We start from the raw sequence: 23,801 nt of genomic DNA, 5'->3' as shown, positions 1-23,801 counted from the left end.
CTAGGACTCCAAGAGATTCCAGGGCCCATTAAACCTTCAGAGGTATAATAATAATAATAATAATAATAATAATAATAATAATAATAATAAAATCTTTATTTATATCCCGCCCTTCCAAAAAGATCAGGGCGGCTTACAACAATGCAACAAGTGCATACAAATACAGATTAAAAACATAAACATCAATAAAACACAATCTAAAACAATAGCAAAGGCCCCGATAGCCCATCCTCATGGCCACGGAAGAGGAGGGAGGCCCACAGGATATTTAGTCGGGGAATGCCTGTTTAAATAGGAAGGTTTTAAGATCCTTCCTAAATTGGGCCAGGGTGGTGGATGAGCGGAGTTCCGTGGGCAGCGTATTCCAAAGGGCTGGGGCAGCTGTGGTAAAGGCCCTTCTAGAAGTAGAAGCTAGCCTAGCCCCAGGCACCTTCAGTAGTTGCTGCCCAGATGTTCTGAGGGTGTGAGGCGGATTGTACGGGGAAAGGCGGTCCTTTAGGAATCCTGGACCCAAGCCATTTAGGGCTTTATAGGTAATAACCAACGCCTTATATTGAGCTCGGAAGCGAATAGGCAGCCAGTGGAGATCTTTAAGCACAGGTGTTATGTGGCTGGTCCTGGATACGCCAGTGACCAGCCGGGCTGCCATATTCTGTACCATTTGGAGCTTCCGAGTTTGGTATAAGGGTTGCCCCATGTAGAGTACGTTGCAGAAGTCCAATCTCGAAGTTACCAGAGCATGTACAACAGTTTCTAGGTCCCTCCGGTCCAGGTATGGGCGCAGCTGGCGAATCAGCCGAAGCTGGTAACAAGTGCTCTTGACCGTCGCATTCACCTGAGCAGTCAGGTGGAGCGACGAGTCAAGAAGCACCCCCAGACTGCGCACGGAGTCCTTCACAGGGAGCGTGACCCCGTTCAGGACAGGTGGAACCACCGCCATTCCTGGACCGGGGGAACCTATCACTAGTACCTCCGTTTTCTCTGGATTTAGTTTGAGTCGGTTTTTCCTCATCCAGCCCATTACTGACTCCAGACAGGCCACGAGAGGAGAGACGCCATCCCCAGTCACTGCATCAGTCGGAGACATAGAGAAAATGATTTGGGTGTCATCAGCGTACTGATAACCCCGCGCCCCATGTCTCCGGATGATCTCTCCCAGCGGTTTCATGTAAATGTTAAATAGCATGGGAGACAGAATGGCTCCTTGAGGGACCCCAGTTTTAAGGGTCTGCTCACTGGAGCACACGTCTCCCAGCTGCACCATCTGGGACCTCCCGGAGAGGTAGGAACGGAACCACTGGAGCGCAGTGCCCCCGATTCCCACCTCAGCCAGGCGCCCCAGAAGGATACCATGGTCTATGGTATCGAAAGCCGCTGAGATGTCCAAGAGCACCAACAGGGACACGCTTCCCCTGTCGACGCTCAGACGGAGATCATCGACCAAGGCGACCATGGCCGTCTCAACCCCGTGACCCGCCCGGAAGCCAGTTTGAAATGGGTCCAGATAATCCGTTTCATCCAAGACCGTCTGAAGCTGGATCGCAACCGCTCTCTCGATCACCTTCCCCAAGAATGGAAGCAGTGAAACAGGCCGGTAATTATTATGTACCAGGGGGTCGAGGGAGGGCTTCTTTAGGATCGGTTTTACAATGGCCAATTTTAGATCCGATGGAAATCGCCCATCCCTCAAGGAGGTGTTAATTATCCGGTGTAACAAGGACGTTACCACCGGTCCCCCCTGGGCCGCTAACCAAGAGGGGCAGGGATCAAGAGAGCAGGTTGTTTTCCGAACACTTCCGAGGATCTTGTCCACATCCTCGGTACTCACCAACTCAAACTGATCCAGTATAACATAGTCCGCGGAGGCTCTGGACACTTCTACCCTAGGCTCTGCCATAATATCAGCGTTCAGACCTTCGCTTATACGAGAAGTTTTATCCACGAAAAAGTCATTAAACAAGTCACAGCAGGCCTTAGAAGGTTCAAGGATCTGGTTCAGGGCAGGAGGGAGCTGAGTTAGCTCCCTGACCACCCTGAACAACTCTGCCGGACGTGACTCTGCGGACGCAATACGAGCACCATAGAACGAATTCTTTGTTGCTCGTATTGCCTCTCCGTAGTCCTTTAACAGTCGGTCTAGGAGAGTCTTGTCGTCTAAGCGAAGGTGTTTCCGCCAACGGTACTCTAGCCGTCGCAGAGCCCGCTTCCTCGCCCGGAGATCTTCCGTATACCAGGGCTTACGATTGGAAGCGGGCCTGAGAGGACGCTTGGGAGCGATTTTGTGTATAGCCCCAGAAAGACCGGTATTCCAAATACCGGTAAGGGCATCAACAGAGTCGCCGTCATCTCCAACCGTGAGCCCCTCTAAGGCTTCCTGGAACCTTTCAGGTTCCATTAGCCTTCGAGGGTGGACCATCCTAACTGGTCCACCACCCCCGGGGGGGATCTGGGTAGAAGCCTTGATTTTCACCTCTACCAGGAAATGATCCGTCCATGACAAGGGGGAAATATTAGCAATTTCCGCCCACGGATTTTCCGCATCCGAACAGAAGACCAAATCGAGCGTATTACCCGCGCAATGCGTGGGACCCTGTATCAGCTGGGACAGGCCCATGGCCGCCATGGTCTCCATGAATTCCCGAGCCGCACCGGATGGAACATAGCTGGCCGTGAGGGAGATGTTGAAATCGCCCAGGACAAGAAGCCTGGGCGTCTCCAACATCAGCTCAGAGACCAGCTGTGTCAGCTCGTTAAGGGAGTCCGCTAATGCACGGGGTGGCCGATACACCAACAGAATCCCTAGACTGTCCCTAGCCTTTAGGGTCAGGTAAATACACTCGATATAGGAGGTCTGTCGGATGTGGTTCCTGGTGAGGGACACGGTGTTCCTGTGTACCAAGGCCACACCCCCCCCGCCCACCTAACCTGCGCTGGTCCTTCACCGAGAACCCAGCAGGCAGGGCCTGAGCCCACACAGCATCCCCTTCAGGCCCCAGCCAGGTCTCGGTAATGCAAGCCAGGTCACACTTAGAGTCCTCCAGGAGATCCTGGAGGATGTGGGCTTTGTTGTTAATAGACCTGGCATTGCATAGGAGCAGCGACAGGGTTTGTGGCACGGCTGGAGAGACCCTCAGGTCCTTTAGGTTGGGAGGGGGACAGGAAGGCGGGATAGATATGATGCATCTATCTCGTCTTCCCCTGGAACGCAAGTCCCTCCTCCCACCGCCATACCTCCCCCTGCCCCACACAACCTCATAGAGTTGTATAGAGTTACAGTTCCACTTGATATATCATGGTTCTCTCCCATGGAATTTTGGAATTTCCAACTGAGAATTCTCAGTCATTGTGCAAAGTAAAAGCCCAGAATTTCAAAGAAGGAAACCATGACCACTAAAATAGAATAATTGCACTATAATTGCATGATGTGAATAGTTGCCAGGGCTCAAATCCCTTCTCAGCCATGGAAATCCACTGGGTGATCTTGGGAAATCACACTTTCTCAGCCAAAAAAGAAGGCAATGGCAAACCTCCTCCTAACAAATTATCCCAAACAAACAAACAAACAAATAACAATGATAGAGTTGCCATAAGTGAGAATTGACCTGAAGGCACACAACAAGAACATCAATGAAAGTTATGTGGAGTAAGTAGTGATCCACCATGTAAACTGCATTACCAATTCAACAAAAAAGTCATGCAACCCAGTCCTCTGCATGTTTATTCAAGGATTCAAAGAGTTAAAGGGTTAGGGGTTCAATTAATTTTGAGGATTGTAAATTTAAAATATATTCAACAAATTAAGAAATGTTATAAATGAAGATGCCTAAAGGCATTCAAATTCACTGTTATCTCTCCAACTATGGTAATGCTTTATCCAGTTTATGGCTATTCAAAGCTATAGTTCTCTTCCATTAAAACCAATGTAAATCATTCTATTCATTTTGTCATGACTGTTTGCACAGGTGACTCTGCTTCTAAGGAGGTAGAACTGGTTTCTTTTTCTTTTTCTCTTTCTTTCTATTTTTGAAGTCAATCTTTTAAAAACAGCAATCACCAGGAAAATATCATATTTGGTAGATGGATCATAAGTTTGTCAAACCACCAGCATATATTGTGGAAATTCAAGATAATGCAAAACACAGAAGAATTTTGATAAATTATTCTGACTTCAAAAGATAAGCATGAAATTGAAATATCACCTAGAAAAATGAATGGACTGCCTGGCAATATTTGTGCAAAAATAGTCAGGTGAAAAAGATGGAAATGGTAGTTCATCAGAAAAGCTCTACATTAAGGACAAAGGTATTTGCAGACTGTTTACAATCTAGTGAAAATTTCAGGTCACCTGAAAGGCATGAAAATTGCAGTCAGCCAATTTTGTGTGTATTCATTTGTTTACAGAGCAAAATAGCACACATGGTGCTTTTGTTTCCAAACAGAATATTGCACTACCTGAATTACATGCTAATGGCCTGGAAAGCTCCCTACTCCCAAAGGGGTTAAAATTACTTCCAAAAGCTCTCTCTGTATACAGCTTCTTCAAGACAGAGAGAAAAATGTTACCTTTCTCTAGCTTTTATGACTGGCCTTTACAAAATCCTCCTCTGCTGCTTCATCATAGTATGGAAGGGCGACCTTGGGTTTTTGAAGGCTATGCCAGCAAACTCCAACAGTTTCAGTCAAGCTAGTAAGACTTGGAAGAGTTACATTTTTGGACTACTCCTCCCAGAAATCTCCAACCATCATGGCCAATACTTTCAGTAGTTCCTGGAGGTGGATGGTGTGTATGCCATCCAAGGATGAGCCTGGTTGAGTATGTGCACATTCATTACCAGAAGGTTGACCTACAAGGAATGGAAAAACCAAAGGATGGCCAATGCTGGCTGGTGGTTTCTAGGGCAGTAGGGTGGTGAATCCACCCCAGAATTTGTTCAGAGATTAAAGGAGGGATCTAGAGTGCTGAACCATTTCTCCCAAATAGGTTCAAGCATTTGGTTAGCTCTTTAAAAGTTCAAAAAACAACCTGGGATGAATTCATTGGCCAGCTGACATAGGAACCATGGAATGATTGTGATCTTCATCAGTAGAGACACTAATAATGACATCAGAGATCCTCAGGGTATTTAAGACATTAGAACTGGAAGCCAAAGTATCCTTATACTTTGTATACTAAAGGAATCACTTTTTCTTAATACAACTGTTACATTATTTCGAGCAGTTGTTTCTGAAGCAAGATTTCAACTCTCTCAAACTGTCAAAGTACGTTTAACCCCTTTCTTCTTGTTTTTAGCATCATTATTAGACTGTATGAATTGACTTACATTAAAGCTCATCATATAGGAGACCACTTAAAACATACAGTATTTCCTCTGAACAGGACAGGCCCCTTGATTTTTAAGGTATCGGGGATTATCAAACAGGATTTATTATCTTCTTTTTCAGAATTCTCTAATGATGGGTTGTTAGGGTTTCACTACCTATAGCTCGAGGTTTAAATAGAAAATTATTTTGCAGACTATAGCCTTTGAAATTCACATACCTCTGCACCGTACAATATTCTGCCTCTTCAGATGAATAGGAATACTGTATAAAATCTAGTATTTCTGCACAGAGTACAAAGCATCTCCTCCTAACCAACCCTCCAAATTATTCAAGATTAGGTTAAAAAGTGAGCACTGGCGTTAAAAGTAAAAGTAGAAGGCTTGAAGTAAGGATTGTGAAGAGTTTATTTACATATAAGCTGCCTCTCTGCACCCAAATACATGCACAATTTATCCATGACCAAACAGACACACACGCACACACACACACCAGATTAAGTCTCATGTTTGGCATTCTGTTGGGGAGTTACATATTTGTAAATGGACATGTCTGCAGGTATTAGAATTGGATAATTCCATAACATCTGTTTCCAGTAGAGGGCTGCATTTATGCTACCATGCAGCAGACCCAGCAAAGGGACCATTACACAATAGGACTTATGTATAACAGGATGTGCACTGCATAGGTCTGAAGACACATTGGTCACAAATGCACATTAGGCACTCTTGCTGATGTCCTGTTAAGCATCTTCACAATTCAATATCAGGGTTTTTTAGTGTCTCTGCTACATAGCTTGTTGTTTGTTGTGTGTGCCTTCAATTCACTTTCCACTTATGGTGACCCTAAGGTGAACCTATCACAGGGTTTTCCTGGCAAGATTTGTTCAGAAGAGGTTGGCCACTGCCTTCCCCCAAGGCTGAGAGAATGGGACTTACCTAAGATCATGCAGTAGGTTTCATGGCCAAGTGTAGAATCAAACCCTGGTCTCCAGAGTCATAATCCACTCAAACTACTATGTCACACTAGCTCTAAGTATAGTGGGCCCTTGGATACCAAAGTCTATGGATGCTCAAGTACAATTAAACACAATGGTGTAGTAAACTGGTGCCCCTTATATAAAACAAAATGTCAAAATCAAGGTTTGCTTTTTGGAAGATGATTAGATAGATAGATAGATAGATAGATAGATAGATAGATAGATGATAGATAGATAGATGGTGACAACAGGATTCTGGCATATATTTCTGCTCAGAAGGTGAAATATTCCCAAGTCTCCTTCAAAGACTGCAAAATAAAAAGAGAAATGAGAGCACAACAAATGCATCCAACTTCAATATCTGAAAACAGTATACAACATTCTCTGTATTCCATCCCTCTTTGGTCCTTGAAAATATGTATGTACTGGGATTGCCATATTCATTTATCTTTACATTGTCATTGAAAGCCCTCCCTCCCAACTTTAAAGAAAAGGCCAAAATAAGCACAGGGGGACAGTTCTATAACTATTTTCAATTGTTCACACTCAGCAAAGTTAGAAACTTAAAAATAAAGGAACAGTAAACATTAAGCCACCTCGTTTGGTAGATGTTGCTTCAAGCACTATGCTAAAAATGCAAGGCAATTTAGGGATAATTCATAATTGCAAAATGTCAGCATTTTGATTTGTAAGCAAATGGGAAAAAGTGTTTCCAAAACATAATCATCCTATTTAGAATAAATTACTTGAAACTCCTGGGAATAAGACTGATGGGCTGAAGCATTCTTGTCTTTTCCCACTGAGCTATTGGTACCCATCCCCTTTCCCTACATGTCTGCTTCGAGTAAGAAAACAAGATGAAAAAAATAGAGCATAACAGAATAATTAACAAGTGAATCAAAATGTAGCTGTAGCCTTCGCCTACTCACAAACACTTATGCTACTGAAAGCAACTTTTCTATCAACATTTGCACAATGGACTCATTATTTCTGAACCAAATATTGGCACCCATGTGAACTAATCACTTCTCAATCAAAAATGTAGACAGCATTTTACAATAAGAAGATATCTTAGATGTGCTGGAGGCAGCTTCAGATTATTTTTTATGACGGCTATACTTCTCAAATCTAGTCCACACTGAGATAAATTTGGACCAATCGTCAATATCCAGGCTTCTGAATTCTTGGCTAAAATGAGTGTCCTAAACTAGGTATAGGAATCATACAATCTGTATGCCACATGCAGTCCTGGGGTGATGGAAGACCAATGCTGTTCTTGGGATCCCTACTGACCTCCTCCAAACCCTTCAACACCTCTGAAAAGCCTTTTTTTTGAATAGCCTTTATTTTTCATTAAAAAACGGAGAGTCAGAAGATCTCCAGGGTGCTTTAAAAGTCTGTTTTGGGGGCTTCACCCTAAAACATTTTTTTTAAGCCGCTAAAAGCAACCATGAGTGACATGGGCATTTTGGGCTCTCTCAATACTTGACTGCAGGCATCTGGCCCCATTAGTACTCTTAGACATTTCATTGGCTTCTGAGCAAATTGATCAATAAATCTTTTGGGAATGGATTGGTAAATTCTGGGGAAGAGTTAGACTTCTTTGGTGGCAGATGGGCATCAGAAAACATTAGTGGCCAACAGTTGTCATGCTGTCAAATTTAGGAAAAGAAAAGTTGACCTGACCCCCTTGTAATGGCCTCAGTAACAAAAAGAAGTGGAGGATCAAAGCTGATGAAAACTCTGGAAGGTGAGGTACAAATGGCAGAAAAGGGGCGGTCCACAGCTGCCCCTTTTCATGCTGGGTTGGAGGCAAGGCAGCCTCACCGGCTGTCCCTGCGGCTCCAGACCAGCACTTTTCCAGGCCATGGGGAAGTGACAAAATGCCGCTTCCCTGTGTCCTGGAAAAGGGTGTCCATAGGGCTTCATTTCAGGTATTTATGTTTGAACTCTGCACTGCGTGAAAAATATGAGTTACAGTATGGTTTGCAAACTATCAAAATTATTTAATAGGTCTTGTTTTATTTGGCTGCCACTCACTGAATAATCTTGTATATTAGAAAATTCTACCTGTTCATGGAATTTTTACTGGTGCTCTATCTTTGGGAAACAACCAGCTTGGAAAAGCAAGAGAGATGCTTAGAATAGTACAGAATTCAGAGAAGCCATCAAGAATATAGAACTGGTACATTGTACAAAGTACTAAGTGTCATTTCTTCTTCCCCTTTCTTGACATCTTGCAACTTACTCTGTTCTTGAAACTTATTCACCAGTTCCTGCTTCTGTCAGAATACTGAATACATAAAACAGTATTTTAGTAAGATATGTGTGCCACAATATCCTATGTTAGAAACTTTAAAAGGATGTTAGGCTACACCTGGCCTACTGTCATACTATCGAATTATGGATACAAAGAGGAAGAGCTTTGGAACCTGGGATTGTAACTATCTGATGGGTTCGATGTTTGGATTTGGGGTGCATCTACATTGTAGAAATAATGCAGTTTTGACACCACTTTAACTGCCATGGCTCCTATGGAATCCTGGAATTTGTAGTTTTGTGAGGTACCAGCAGTCTTTGGCAGAGAAGGCTAAACTACAAATTCCAGGATCCCGAAAGAAGAGGCTTCAGCACTGAAAGTGATATCAAATTGCACTATTTCTACAGTGTAGCTGCATCCTTGGTCTTCACAGGTTTTACAATGTTTGGGAATTTGAATGACTCACATCCTTATCACCTTCAGCAATTCTACCCAAATAATTTGATGCAATTCCTGTTTAAAATATGAAATACATCAAAATTGCACACATACACACTGCACCTTTATCACAAAAAGAATTCCAGGAGTGTATATATCAGTAAAACTGAATTATACCCAGTTGATACCAAAGGCTCATTGTATAGTTGCTGTGTTTTGTTTTGTTTTTTAAAAATAGGGCCTCTGCTCGACTTTCACTCCAGCCATCAAAACAATACTACATCAGCCTAGATACAGGCTTCAAGAAAGCATTCCAAAACTACTACTAAAAAAAAAAAAAAGGCTCTGCTTAACAGAAGCCTTCTCTGAAGTCATTTGGAAATGCAAATTTTGAGATAAAATATATTTACAAATGAGGACCTTGTGAAAATAAGTTGTGAATGTTATTTAAATGTGATTCCACAGTGACATTTTTAAGGATTTAAAAAAGGACATAGATTAATGTGAAAATACGCCCCACAGATTAAGGCAGAAATAATGGAAGTGGTTGGATTAGATGGATGAATGCAAACAAATGCCCCTAGGCTCATGTGGAAATCTAACCTTCACATTCAGCATAGTCAAATGATATGATATGATGCCTTATTAAGACAGTTCTCCCATACTGCTGGTGTGGCAGGGGATGCATGTACAGACATATTCAATATGGAAACTCAGGGCTGTGGTTACAGAGAAGGGGCAAAATGAAAACATTGTCTCCCCAATAATAATTCTGCCCCCCATGAAGTTTTACCCCAGCCTTCAAATTTCTAGCATTACAGTATCTTAAAACTTCAATTGAACATTTAGAAATAACTTTTAGGCATTCAAGGCAAAGGGGCAAGTATTGCTCCAGTTTTATTTATGATCCAGCCTTCCTTCCACTACCACCTGGTTCTTTCTACTAGATAGAAATTGCCTTATACTCTAAGACATTTGGGAAAGGATTAGACCTTTCCTTCTGAAAGCCTAGTTTTCCAATAAAAAGGAGTTTTCTGCAAGTGTATAGCTATGGGGGAAGGAAATGAAGTGAGCGCATTGCCTCCCAAATAATGATTCTGCATCCCATGAAATTTTCCTCATTGCAGACAGCAAGACATTGAAAACCATTCAGAAAATTTAAGAGTTCTGCATGTGAATGGTTTTCAAGGTCTTGCTCTCTGCAATGGGGAATGAAGGAAAATTTCATGGGGTGCAGAATCATTATTTGGGAGGCAGTGCGCTCACTTCAGTCCCTTTCCCAAATGTGTTCGTATATAAGGCAATTTCTATCTAGTGGTAATGGAAGGAAGGCTGTTAGTGGAAGGAAGGTGGTAGTGGAAAGAAGGGTGGGTGATGTATAAAACTGGAGTAATACTTGTACATTTCTTGTTCAATAAGTCATCCAAAAGGGCCCCAGATCTACCTCACCATAACTGGCAATACAACACAGTGAACATGACATTTGCAATCATTTTGGAAGAGCCCTTGAGAGCTAAAATGACAGACATATTTGAGAGACATCTCTCGTGGCCTGAAATGTATTTAGAGTAAATGTTTCCATTCTGTCTGTATTTTAAGAGTGCTCTTTCTTTCAAAAACACTCAGGATGTATCTACACTGTCAATCTACTTACTTAGAAGCCTAGTTACTTACAACCTATGAGCTGGGTCTTCATTGTGGGTAAGGATGGAACACTGTATGCATTTTTATTCTAGGCGTTTTTAGCTGTTTGCATTTCACAATGTGCACATTGATTTGATCACAATTTGATCACAAAAAGGACAGTCTCCTGGCGCCTAGTTTTGGTCAGCAAGGAAGTCGCAGCCTCTAGACCGTGGGACTTCCCCGTGGACCAAAAAGAACCCATGAAAAGTGGGTTCTTCTTGCGACGCCATTATGATGTCACAGTGCACCATGGTGCACTCGCAATGTTATAATGGTGCCACGATGTGCGGATGCTATGCGTCCAGCATGTAACAATGGTGGCGCCCATCTGTACAGGGTGCCACCATGTGCGAGGGGCGAGGGTTGTCTAGAAGTGATGCCCCTTGCACATGATGAGGATGCCCTATCCCGTCTATCTTACCGCAGTTGACTCTTTCTTAGGCTTTGCTCCAGCTAGCACCAAGGTGAAATGAGGGGAGAAAGTGGAATAATGAGCCTAGTTGCTAAGCAGCGCCTAAACAGTTCCTGCCCTCCAGATTCAAAGAAAGAACATGGCACTGTGGTTATTGTCAACAACTCCCTGGTGAAGGGCAGGATTATCTTGCATTAGGTGCAAGGTGATGGGCATTTAAATAGTTAAAGGTTCCTTGGAAGAAATGACGCTTTCTCCCTCACAATGGCAGGGAAGGGGCTGAAATATTCCAGTGGTATGTCATCCTATCCTCCTTTCCCCCAGTTACTAGCTGTTTATCCTCTCAGCCACTGCTCAGGAGAAGGGAGATCTAGTTATATGAAAAGCCTTCACAGATTTCATATGGAGGTGAGGGTAAAGAGATAAATTGAGGTCCTGTTTTTAGGAAACTGTGCAATATAAAATAAGCAAATGGATCCAAACGGTATTCTGCTATACTGTAGTGGAGGAGAGGTTGGGTGAGGTGCATGCTGGGAGTCGTGGTCTCTCCCTGGCATGGCCAGTGCTAACCTGTAGGGAGGGGAGGGGGGAATGCATGGCAACTGAAGTGGAAGTGCGCTTTTTCACATCCTTTGATTGACAACACCCCAAAATGGTACAGGATGTGGCTGATAGAAACTGCATACATGCAAATGTGCAGGAGCTCAGAGAAATCTAGACAATAGGAGTTGATTTGAAAGTGCAAAAATTTGCAACAATTCCCATAAAATACACATGTGTAGACCAGCCAGTTGTTTCTCAAGCATCTGCTGAGAGACAAGAACAGAAATGCATGCATGCGTGTGTGTCGGGGGGGGGGGGGGGGAGATTGCTACATAGCATCAAATTCTTCCAAAGAAGCACAAACTGTTTCTGAATTTCCCAGGAAAATAAAATTCCATTTTTAAGTAGAGAAAACTCTTCAGGATTAAAAAAGGTTGACCACCCACCTCCTGGTGGACCCATCTGCATCTTACACATCCTAGAAATGACAAGAGACAGTGCTAGTGTAAAGCAAATAAGGAAGGCTTATTGTAAGATGTGGCTTCTATGTTCATGTTAATGAAAATCGTTTTGAATTAAGCCCTGCAAGCACTGAGACAGGAAGTCTTGGATTTCTTGCTTTTACATCTCAGGGGTTTTGGTGACAGGCAAAGGGATATACATTAGAAGCAAAGCAGGCTAGTTTTGCTGAATCTCAGTATGATTGCTGTGGTAATGTCAAACCTACTCAGGATATTCATCAACTGATACTTCCAAGGATGGTGGCAATGGAGCATGGAAAGATGATGTCTACATACAGTAGACAATAGTAGAGCTGGGTGAGTGTTTTAATTCTCACAAAAATGTGTCAACTCAGAAATGTAGTTCTTCTATGGGGAAAAAATCACCACGGAGTGTTTCTCCTTCATACCACAGGATGAAAGCATTATGTTGGCAAAAGACTTTGGTGACCCAGGAAATGTACACTTCATCTCTTGCTGGAGTTTTCATAGCAGTGGGCAATGGGATTCTGTGAGTAAGGCAGGGTGGCCCTGGGATTGCTTTCCCCCTTCTTTACTAACCTGTCTCCATAGCTGTCTAGTCCCCTCATCAAGATTAGGGTTGGGGATTATGCATCATGCCAGATGTTGCTGGACTGCAATCTCTAGGTATCATAATCAAAAATTGCCAGCATGGTGTAATGATGTGAGCATTGGACAATGACTCTGGAGACCAAAGTTTGAATCCCAGCTCAGCCATGTAAACCCACTGGGTGACCTTGGGCAAGTCACACTCTCTCACCCTCAAAGGATGGCAATGGCAAACCCCTTCTGAAGAAAGTTGCCAAGAAAAGCCTGTGATACATTGGCCTTAGGGCTGCCACAAATCAGAAATGACTTAAAGGTACACAGCAGCAGCAGCAGCAGCAGCAGCAGCAGCAACAACAACAACAGTATCTAGAGGGTCACATCATTCCCAACCCTGATCTAGGTGAGAATGAATATGGGTTAGTGAAGAGTTGTAAACATCTTTGCATATATTGCTTTTAGATAGTTGTGTGGGGAAATAAGAACTAGATTTAGGGCCAGTCCTATTTAAGTGTTCCAGATCAATGTAAAGACACAAGAAAATGTGCTATCTACACTCACTTCTCATGAGTTTCCATTAGTCCTCTTCATGTGGATGATGACTTTCTAAATTGAAGAGCCTCCCTATAGTTGCGGTTCTGATTTTCCAAATCACATGATGAGACTCCTTGGATCATGAGGACTCTTCAAACAGGGAAGACTTACCCATTGAGAAGGGTGGTCTGCATGTATTGGAGGCAACATGAATAAAAGCAGTTGGGATAGTTCTAGTACACTGCTCTAAATAAATTTGGAATCCCTGAAGAGGACTTACACCCTGTGTAAAGGATATATAGTGCACCCTTGGCATCCCCTGAGGTTTGATTCTACAACCACCATGAATACAAAATCTCTGGATGCTCCTATAAGCATTCTAGTTGCAATAAATGCAATGGTATAGTAAAATGATGGTCCTTATGTGCAAAGGTAAAATCAAGGTTTGCTTTTTGGAATTTATATATTTTTCAAATATTTTCAAGCCATGGACGTTTGAATCTATGGATAAAGAACATGTGGATACAGAGAGCTGACTATAGTCTGTTCTGTATGTTTAACACTTAGATTTAAGTGTATAGAGGGAACATTTTTGTTCTGTCAATGGGAGCTTTCCTCTAACCCTAACTGGCACATGGGGAGGAATCTGTCAAGATTGTAGTGTGGGAAGGAAGGGTTAACACACCTTTCCTTCTGCTGTGGTGAATTCAGACTGGGCCATTGTATGATTCCTTTTAAATATAAAAAGAGAACCTATAGACTGGAGTCAAATGCTATGCAGTTAAGATAATGTATCATCTGACAGTTATTTTTCTTTTTCTTGCTCTCTTTTCAGGAAAATCTTTTGAGTGGTATACAGCTTTCCAGGTGACTGATAGCACTAGCTTATCTAACTGAGCGAGCAGCAACACTTGTAATTTAAGCCTTTAAGACTCATAAGCAATTTTTAGGTTTATTTTAGTCCTGTTTCAGCTTTTCAACAAATAAAAATGTCTGCACATTTTAAATTGTTCTGTTAACAAAGATGAATATGAAAACAGGTTTCATATGTTTAGAAGCCATGACCAGTAAGGTCAACAAAGCTGTTTTATGAATCCTGTAGCAATAATGCCAATTTTTAAATTGTTGGAACAATTTTATATTGGGAAAGTATATATATTTACAGTAGCATGAGATGCTGGGAGAAGCTGCATTTTAGTGCTGTATTACCCTTAAGGGTTTTTATGCATTTCTCCAACTATGCCTGATTCCTTGTACTCCACAACTGTGAAGCTCTTATTGCTAGATTGTGCCAACTTTATGATGGTCTCCATTTGTCTGGCCTAGGAATGTGAAGAATACTTATTAATAAGCACCTCCTCAATGAAAAAGGCTGTCTTGACATCCAAATAAAAAGGAAAAAAAGGCACAAGATTTGTTGCACTGCAAGCTTTGCATACACCTCAACATTTCCCAGGTAAAAACTGGGACAAGCATGGCAAAGCAACATTAGAGTGGGCTCCAGATGGCAAAAGTTATGAATGATGGAGTAGATACAAGCTAGGAGATGTTGCAGCAGTTTGTTTTTGCCTGAACCTATCGAGAAGAACAAGACTCTCTTGCCCTACTCTTTCTGAGCTAAGTATAAACTGTGTTTTCATTTTGAAAACAGTTTGTACCAATCAAAGTAAGCTGAGGACAGACAGAGAAAGTGGAAAGAGGAAAGAGAAATTGGAACATTTGAAAAGCAGCTTTAAAATGTGATGACAGAGGATCAATTGGGACTGTCACTACGAAATCAGGACAGTTGGACGATATGGACTTGGTTGGGGAAAATTTGCTTAAACAAAAATACTGATGTTTTTTCTTGTACAGAAATCCCTCCCTGCAAAGTAATGTTTTTGATACAATAAATTATCATGTAAATATTTCATTGTTTCTGGACCTTCTGTTACAGCTTTAAATATTCATTGATATTAAAAAAGAAAAGAAAAGTGTTATCAATAACATAATTTGGTTCCAATGGATTACTTGAAAACATTGATTCATTTCATCCAGAACTTGGGTAGACTTCCAGCTTTGCATGTCTGTGTAGCAACATTGGCATTACATTCATTTTCTGAGTAATATCTTTACCTCTGCCAACAGCTAAATGAAAGTTATCTGCAAAAATGCTGGATAGTTTCCCATCCACCTCTCTCACTTCTTTGCCAGTTAGGTTTTGTCATACACAAAAAAACAGATGATAACTCCCTTTTTTGCTGGCGGTGGAGAATAAATATTTTCACATTTACCTAAGCAAAGACTGTTAATGCACAAAATTATATTTCTTTTCTCCATGCCTGGTTCCCAACACAAGCTCAAGAGGTAAAATTGCTCATGCATTCTATCCAATCTTTCATAGCTCACCGATGCTGTATACTTCTTCATTTCAATGCAGCTCGTATACGTTACGGAGTGTTTCATATGATGGGAACTGCATATGATGTTTGTTATTAGAAGGGTTGACAGCTGTCTGACAGAAGGAACCTGCCTGCAATTCAATCCCTCTTGAAGGAAGTTCTGAAAATTATCTGTTTCAGCAAAGCTGAATGTATGATAAATTAGAGTGCCTCTTCCCAAATGGGAGCAAAGTGTGTTACTCTAACATTACAGTGCCTTGGATTAGTTGTTGTTATACCATCAAAATACAATCATGCTTGGAAAATAATTAGGAATGGCTAAAAATTAGTGACAGATGAATAATGGTGTTTTCTAGGACTGAGCTTAAAGGTGTCTTTTCATCTCCACCCCCACCTCCCTTCATCAGCAAGCAAGGAAAACAGAGTCTCGAAGAGGTTATTCTTTCTAATGACAATTGTTTTTCTTTCTTTTTTTTTCATTTATTTTTGCCATGATTGCTGCTGGCCACCAGATACCATTTCCATACCAGAATACCCCTGAATCAAGGCACCCTCCTGAAGAAACTATGGTTGGGAAAAAGTAACAAGCATCAATACATGCTGCTATATCATCATTATTATGTCATGGCATAACTGTTTCAGAAGAATTTGAAAGGTAACAGACATTTTAACCAGCAGTGATTATGGGGAACTTTACAGCAGTGGTCCCCAAACTTAGATCATCCAGGTGTTATGGACTTCAGCTCTCAGAGGTCCCAGCCCATTTGGCCAATAGTGAAGAATTCTGGAAGCTGAAGTCCATAATATCCGGAGGACCAAAGTTTGGGAACTATTGGTCTACAGCCACAGATGGCAGCAAAAATAAATTTTAAAAGGGAGGAGGCAGGAAGCACTAATGATGGCAACTGTAAACCCCTTCAATCTCATTACCACCCTGAAATCACCTACCATTTCCTGTATATTTCTTTTTACCCGTCCCCACCACCAATTTCAAGCTGAGATTTATCATATGGAGAATTTTCATTCCAGGCCTCATATATTCATATTTCCACTAGAAAATGGGTGCTGTTTCCTTCTCCCTGCCATCCCCACTGCTGCCCCAAATGTAGGAAATGAGAACTCAGAAGCATTCTGCACTTGATTTTGTACACATAATATCATTGCTATTCTCAGACTTGGCTCTTAATCTCGAAGAATCAAGACATCAAAAGTGAACATTCTCTCTCCCTGTCTGTGAACCTCCTGAGTACAATGTGCTCATCTCTATGGGCATCACTATCAGGCAGGTGTCATTTACCAATCTGAGGACCCTGGCAAAAGTACTGATTCTGGTTTCTTGATTTGGTTATATAAAGTTTAATCAAGTTAGAACGTATCTATCTGGAAATAGCAAGTTACTTGTAATTGTTTTCTTTTCATAATAACAAAGTTATACCTTAGGCCCACAACCTGTTCAGGAATAATTTCACCCCTTTTGCAATACAACTATTTTAAAATTACTTTTATAGTTATAGGAGTGTGGCCCAGGAACAGGAAACCTTGTTCCTGGGAGGCCCTGTGACATCTTCCATGACTAAAACCAAAGGCCAAGAGTTCAGATCGTGCTTCTAGGATTTAAGAAGGCTTCTATGAGTGTATGCAATCCTTCATGTAATATATTTCCATGCTACTTGTGGAATTAAATGCTAATAACAGGTTAAACTGGGCCTAGAAATATATCAACAGACAATATAATGGGCGCAGGATACACATAACAGGACACAAATGCCTAGCTCCTATAAGCATTCTAGTTGCAATAAATTTTTGTGGGTGTTTTGGGCTATGTGACCATGTTCTAAAAGAATTTATTCCTGACATTTTGCCTGCATCTGTGGCTGCATCTTCAGAGAATAATTGTGGCATGGAGCTGTGTGGGGTATATAAATTATGGCCTGTTACAGACTGCCAAAATAAAGCTGCTTCGGGTCTCTTTGGAGGCATGCTATTTAAATGATGCATGGGTCCTAAGAGTCCGGAGGTAGCGCCAAAACCACACTCCATTCCTAAGCACTGGAGCACAGCTTTTGGTGCAGCTTCCGGATTCTTAGGATGCATGCATAATTTAAATAGCATGTCTCCAAAGAGACCCGAAGCAGCTTTATTTTGGCAGTCTGTAACAGGCCTGTGTGACCCTTGATTGAGAGGAAATGATTTACATGTTAATCTGTGTGTTGGTTTGCTGGTGAATGGCAAGGCCTCAGGGTGGGAGGATATGCAAGGAGGATTTGTGTCTATTTAATTAGTGATCCATTGTCTGCTGGGAAACCTCCTCACTCTGGATGATGTCTATTTGCATGTGCCGAGTCTTGATTTGGGTGTTTCTCAGGACTGGTAGCCAAACTTTGTTTACTTTCAGGGTTTATTCATTCTTGTTGAAGTTGTCCAGATGTTTCTGGATTTCAATGGCTTCCCTGTGCATTCTGACCTGATAGTTGCTGGCATAGTCCAGAATTTCAGTGTTTTCAAATAGCATTTTATGCTCACCTTGGTTTATAATGTGTTCTGCTACTGCTGATTTTTCTGGCTGGCCCAGTGCGCAGTGTCTTTTGTGTTTCTTGATTCACATTTGAACACTGTGTTTGGTGGTCCCTATGTAGACTTGTCCACAGCTGCATGGTATGTTCTCTTTTGTCCTTCACTGAGTGCGGCATTTCTTGGATTTTCTTGGTTAGTCTGTAGACCATTTGGAAGTTGTGTTTCCTCATCAGTTTCCTATTCTGTCTGTGACTCCTTTGATGTATGGTAAAAAATACCTTCCCTTTGGGTGGTTGTTTTTCTTCACTCCTGTGGTGAAGAATCCTCCCCACATATCCTCCCACCCTGAGGCCTTGTCATGCACCACACATTATATATACTTCACACACCTCCATGCCTCCATTTTTTGAAGATGCCAGCCACAGATGCAGGTGAAAAGTCAACAATAAATTCTTCTAAAATATGACCACATAGCCCAAAAAACCCATAGAAAACTATGGATGCCAACAGTGAAAGCCTTCAACTTCACATTCTAGTTGCTGTTTTCTGAAGGAATCACAATTTGGAAATCATATTTTCAGTCAAACTCATGTAAAGCACAGCACAGTAATGAAGACCAAACATAACTAAAGCATGCATTACTGAGAAACTGTCAACTTTCTCTTGACAAGGCCAATGCTGGTAAGCCAGCTATAATTTGTAAAAATCACTCTTGGCCACTGTTGCCACATTAGGCCTCCATGAATCTGAAAGAATTCCGAAAGGCAATGTGTGGTTCTTTAGAAGGAGTAAAATCCCATCAAGACTCAGCTGCACACAGCCATTGAAGACTGCTTCTATTATTGTTCTCTGCTGGAATTAGAAGCATTCAGTAATGAATCTCAACTATTAGAAACAAAAGAGCTTGAACATCGGGGCTATATCAAGATGAAAAACCTACAACATGGATCAAGTAGCTATTGACAAAGGAGACTTTGAAAAAGGGAAGGGTAGGGAAAATGTTGTCATTTGTTTCCCTTGATCCTCATCTCATTTACAAATGCAGAGGTTCAGTACATAGTGCTTTCACCTATGCTGTTTCTCTACACAAATGCCGGTGTCTGTAGGAGGGGGGAATCTCCCCAGTGATTTTACACAATAAGAAAATTATTGAGCACCAGTACACTTTCTCTCAATCACAGTATCCCAACTATACACATGGCACCCTAGACACTTGCATGCTCCTCACATGTGATACACTTGTGCACACACGGAAAGTATAAAGGCTGGAGAGGATTATGTTTAAAGTCCTGGTTATAGAAACATGGGAAAAACATAGAAGTACAGTGGATCCTTGATATAAGCTGTGGTTTGGTTCAGGACCCTTCATGGATTCCAAAATCCATGGGCAGTCACATTCCATTATATACAATGGCATAGTAATGTGGTATCCATATAAAAAGGCAAAATCAAATTTTTTTGGGGGGGAGGGCATATTTTCAAGACATGAATTATTGAATCCATGGATGCAGAATCCGTAGACATGGAGGAATAAAAAGATGTTGGATGCAATACACAGAAGAGTTATATAAAAGAGCTGACAATATGAAGGAGACATGGAATGAAGACCCATATGAAGATGAACCCCAATTTCTAAAAAGTGAGGTGGAAGCTGCAATACTGAAATTGACGAAAAACAAATCAACAAGAACAGATATATCCCAATCGAACTGCTGCAATCCATACTGACAGAGTCAGTGACAGTGCTAACTACCATATGCTAACATATATGGAAAACAAAATGATGTCCGACAGATTGGAAACAATCAATATACATCCCCATACATACAAAAAGGAGACACAAAAGAACGCAGCAACTATAGAGCCATAGCACTAATCTCCAACACAAGCAAAATTATGCTCAAAATTCTGCAACATAGACTGCAACCATACATGAAGAGAAAAATCCGAGGCCCAAGCAGGGTTCGGAAAAGGAAGAGACACTAGGGATCACACTGTAAACATACGATGGCTAATGGAGTGAACGAGGGAATTCCAAAAGAAAATCAGCATGTGCTTTATAGACTATAGCAAAGCCTTTGATTGCATAGATCATGCCCTTAAAAACATGGGAGTGCCAACACATCAGACAGTCCTGATGAGGAATCTGTATTCAGGACAAGAGGCTACTGTCAAAACAGAACATGGAGAAACAGAATGGTTCCCAATTGCAAAGGGGTCAGACGAGGCTGCATCTTATCATCCTACCTGTTCAACTGTCTTATCCACACGATCGCCATGGGTTGAGATCGATACGAGGGCAGTTTACAACAAAATGGGGAGGGGGGAAATGATCAAGCAATGTGTAATGCATTCTGAGAATGACACCAAGCTCTAAACATGCTTCAGGGGCAAAGAATGATACATGATGTCTCCATCTCCAGTGTTGCTGACTCACCTCCCTTGTTCTCTTTCTCTTTCCTGAATGGAAGGTTCAGTACTGAAACAGAGTAGAATCTTATGACATTTTCAAGATTCCCAGTTGTACCCAGGATGTCCCCATCTTGAAATTTTACACAACCCCAAATGAACCTATGCTCCCTAGATGTTATTAGACTGCATCCTATGTCATTCCTTCCCATTGGAAGGAATACTGTCTGAGGATGGTGGGAGTTAGACTTCAACAACATCTGGAAATTGGAACAAAGGTTCCTAACACCTGGATTATATGCTCACTTATCCTTGGATGAAAGACCAGGCTGCTAAGAACAGCATCTAATTTGATGGCTGTTCTTGAATCTCTTTCAGTTGACTTACATCAGAGAATTGCATTTTTGGATAACAGAACATGAGCAGATTCTCAGTCATCGGCACCATTCACTGTCTTTTCTCCTAACAGCAACAAAGAAATTACATGTTTTTCCTCACTGTGCTTTCCTTCACCTCTATTTTTCATCACCTCTGCATTTCTACAAAGTCTCTAAACCCAACACATCACACTCATGCTGTTCTGTAGACAAAACAAGTTCACCTGTGCATTTTCTGTCAAAATAAAGATGTCAAGATTTCTCTACATTTATTTATTTATTTACCTTGCCCTTCATACCAGAGCTCTGCTTTTTTGCTCGTTGTACAATTTGTTTTCTACGAAGGTATAGGAAAAAGGCAGCAAGATTAGGCAGAACAAAGGTAGCAAGATTAGGCAGGCACTTCAAGAGAAGTAATTGCTATTTTTGTGGCAAAGAAAAAACCATACCACTCTCAGCAGCCAACAGGATTTGTTTTGAATGGGAAAGTGTAAGGTATTTGTAAGATATTTCTCTAGTACTTAATTTAAAAAAAAAATCCTGTGGCTACAGTAAATCAGATGAAGGACACTTTCCTATCAATTTCTTTTATCTCCCTTTTTCTCTTTTCTCCTTATCTGTATTGTGGTTTTCTACACTCTGTTGCTTTTCACTTCACTCTTTACTCTCTCACCTGGACTTTTCTATGTTGCAATCAAATAAGAATCTTTTGGGGACATGTGTGTGTTTGTGCCTTCAAGTCAGCTGTCAACTTATGGTGACCCCTTAAATTTCATGTTGTTTCTTAGACAAGGAATATACTGCACCAAATTGGTGACTGAATTACAGTGCTAAAAATGAAAATTTCCCTTTCTTATTTATCAGTGTGATTGATGAGTGTGCACATACCTTTATGTTGCCTGTCAACATATGACAAACCCATGGATTTTATATGATTTTCATAGGCAAGGAATAAACTCCACTAAATTGCTGAGTGAATTACAATAGAATTTACATTTTCTGGAAATGAAGGTTTTCCTTTCTCATTTATCAGTGTGATGTGTGTATGTGCATGTGCTTTCAAGTCACCTGTCAACTTATGGAAAACTCGGGAATTTCATAGGGTTTTCTTAGGCAAGGAATACTCAGTTGTGGTTTTGCCAGTTCCTTTTCTGGAGGTATAACCTACAGCACCTGGTATTTGTTGGTGATCTTCCATCCAAGTACTAACCAGGGCTGATCTTGCTTAGCTTCCAAGATCAGATAAAACCTGGTGTCTTTGGGGTATTTTGATGGGCAGTATGATACCTCCTTTTTATTCTGTGGAAGGAAAGAGCTTGGCATATTTTTTATATGAATTATGGGGCTGATGGTTTGCCTGTTACATCGCTGGCTCTCTGATTGCCTCCTTTCCCCCAATCTTAGGATAAAAATGAAGCATGGTCCATTCAGTCTTTATATTTGTAAGGGACAGATCAGCTTGAAGCTATAATTTCAAGTGCACAATACTCTCATGCTTTCTCTCTCCCCCCTGCTAGGTTTGTTATCACAAACTCAAACCAAACATTGCAGTGTGCTTCTCTCTCTCTCTCTCTCTCTCTCTGTCACACACATACACACTCACATAGAGAAAAACCTCTAGAAATTTAACTTTATAATGTGACACTGAGAGAGATTTCATGAAAATGTCTCCAAGGCGAAACAATGATCTTTTCCTGCAGACTGCAGTAACTTTGATCGAAGCCTGTGAGTGACAACTGTGTAAAGGTGTTCAGTCAGTATGTCCTATTTTCAATTTGGTAAATGCTGAACTTTTCTGAACTTGTCATAAAGTTCTATTTTTCTCCCCTCCCCTCCCCTCCTTTTCCAGTCATTCCTACCTATGAAGAGATTCCATTCAGTATCCAAATCAGCTTGGTTGGCAAGGCAGCCCTTCATTACGTTGAGGCAGTAGTTGTTGCAAGGTTTCACAGTGGGAAGTCCCCGGCAGTAAGGGCAGTACAACATCTTCATTAGTGCACGGATGCATCCTGGGGTAGGGCTGACCTATAGAGTTTAAGGGCAAGGGAAAAAAATAAAACAAAGAAAGTCAATTTCCTATTTCCATCCAGAGACCTGAAGAGTGAAAAACACAGCCCTCAGGCAATAAAACCACAACTGGTGCTTGGTGACAAGAACTTAACCCTTCACATTTCCTTCCGGTGGAAGTCATACTGTCTTGCCAATTATTGAAGCAGATATCAGCAATTCCAAGGCAAGTGGAAGTAAATACACCAGCACTGATGCTGTTATTTGTGATATTTAAAGCCTGTTTTCTTGGGGAGACAAAGGCTGCATTTCTGCACTGCAGAAATAATGAAATTTGACACCACTTTAACTGCCATGGCTCAATCATATTGAATCCTGGGAATTGTAGTTTGTTGTGATACCAGGGCTCTCTGACATAGAAGGCTCACAAAATTACAAATCCCATAATTCCATGGCAGGCCTCATTCCCACTTATAAATAAATCAGTTTGCGATCCAAATTGATGGATCGGTTTGATAGTGGAGTGTGGTTCATACTATATTTGCCCCGGTCACATTTTCTTGTAAGATAACCCACTTCTCATTCACATTGACTGATAAATCAATTAAAAATGAAGCTCCTTCAGTGGGTTGCTGATCATTAATCACATCATAGAAAATTGCATTGAATCAATTTATTGCAAAAGATGCAGAAAAAATCAAAAAGATGTGTATTAAATGCAATTTAATGCAATGGTACTATCTAGCTAGTTTGTCTTCTTTGGTTTTAACGCTTGTTGTAGATTTTATAGTGTTTTAAAGTATTGGGTTATTTTTATGATGTTTTTATACTGTATGTTGCATATGTGTTACATTTTTCCTGCGGTACCCCGCTTT

The 23,801-nt window shown here is 41.3% G+C and overlaps 1 protein-coding gene across 2 annotated transcripts in view; it reads right to left on the bottom strand.

The window, feature by feature from the left end:
• Positions 1 to 23,801, bottom strand: part of GPC6 (glypican 6) — a 970,469-nt gene that overhangs the window by 244,037 nt on the left and 702,631 nt on the right. For both annotated transcript variants that reach the window (XM_042460070.1, XM_042460071.1), the window contains exon 4: positions 22,779 to 22,944. In XM_042460070.1, the coding sequence (XP_042316004.1) occupies positions 22,779 to 22,944 (166 nt within the window). The remainder of the gene's footprint in view (positions 1 to 22,778; positions 22,945 to 23,801) is intronic.

This window comes from Sceloporus undulatus, chromosome 3 (assembly GCF_019175285.1).
Source record: "Sceloporus undulatus isolate JIND9_A2432 ecotype Alabama chromosome 3, SceUnd_v1.1, whole genome shotgun sequence".
Lineage (NCBI taxonomy): Eukaryota > Metazoa > Chordata > Lepidosauria > Squamata > Phrynosomatidae > Sceloporus > Sceloporus undulatus.
Note: the sequence above shows the minus strand (reverse complement) of the source record. Positions and strands in the feature narration are given on the sequence as shown.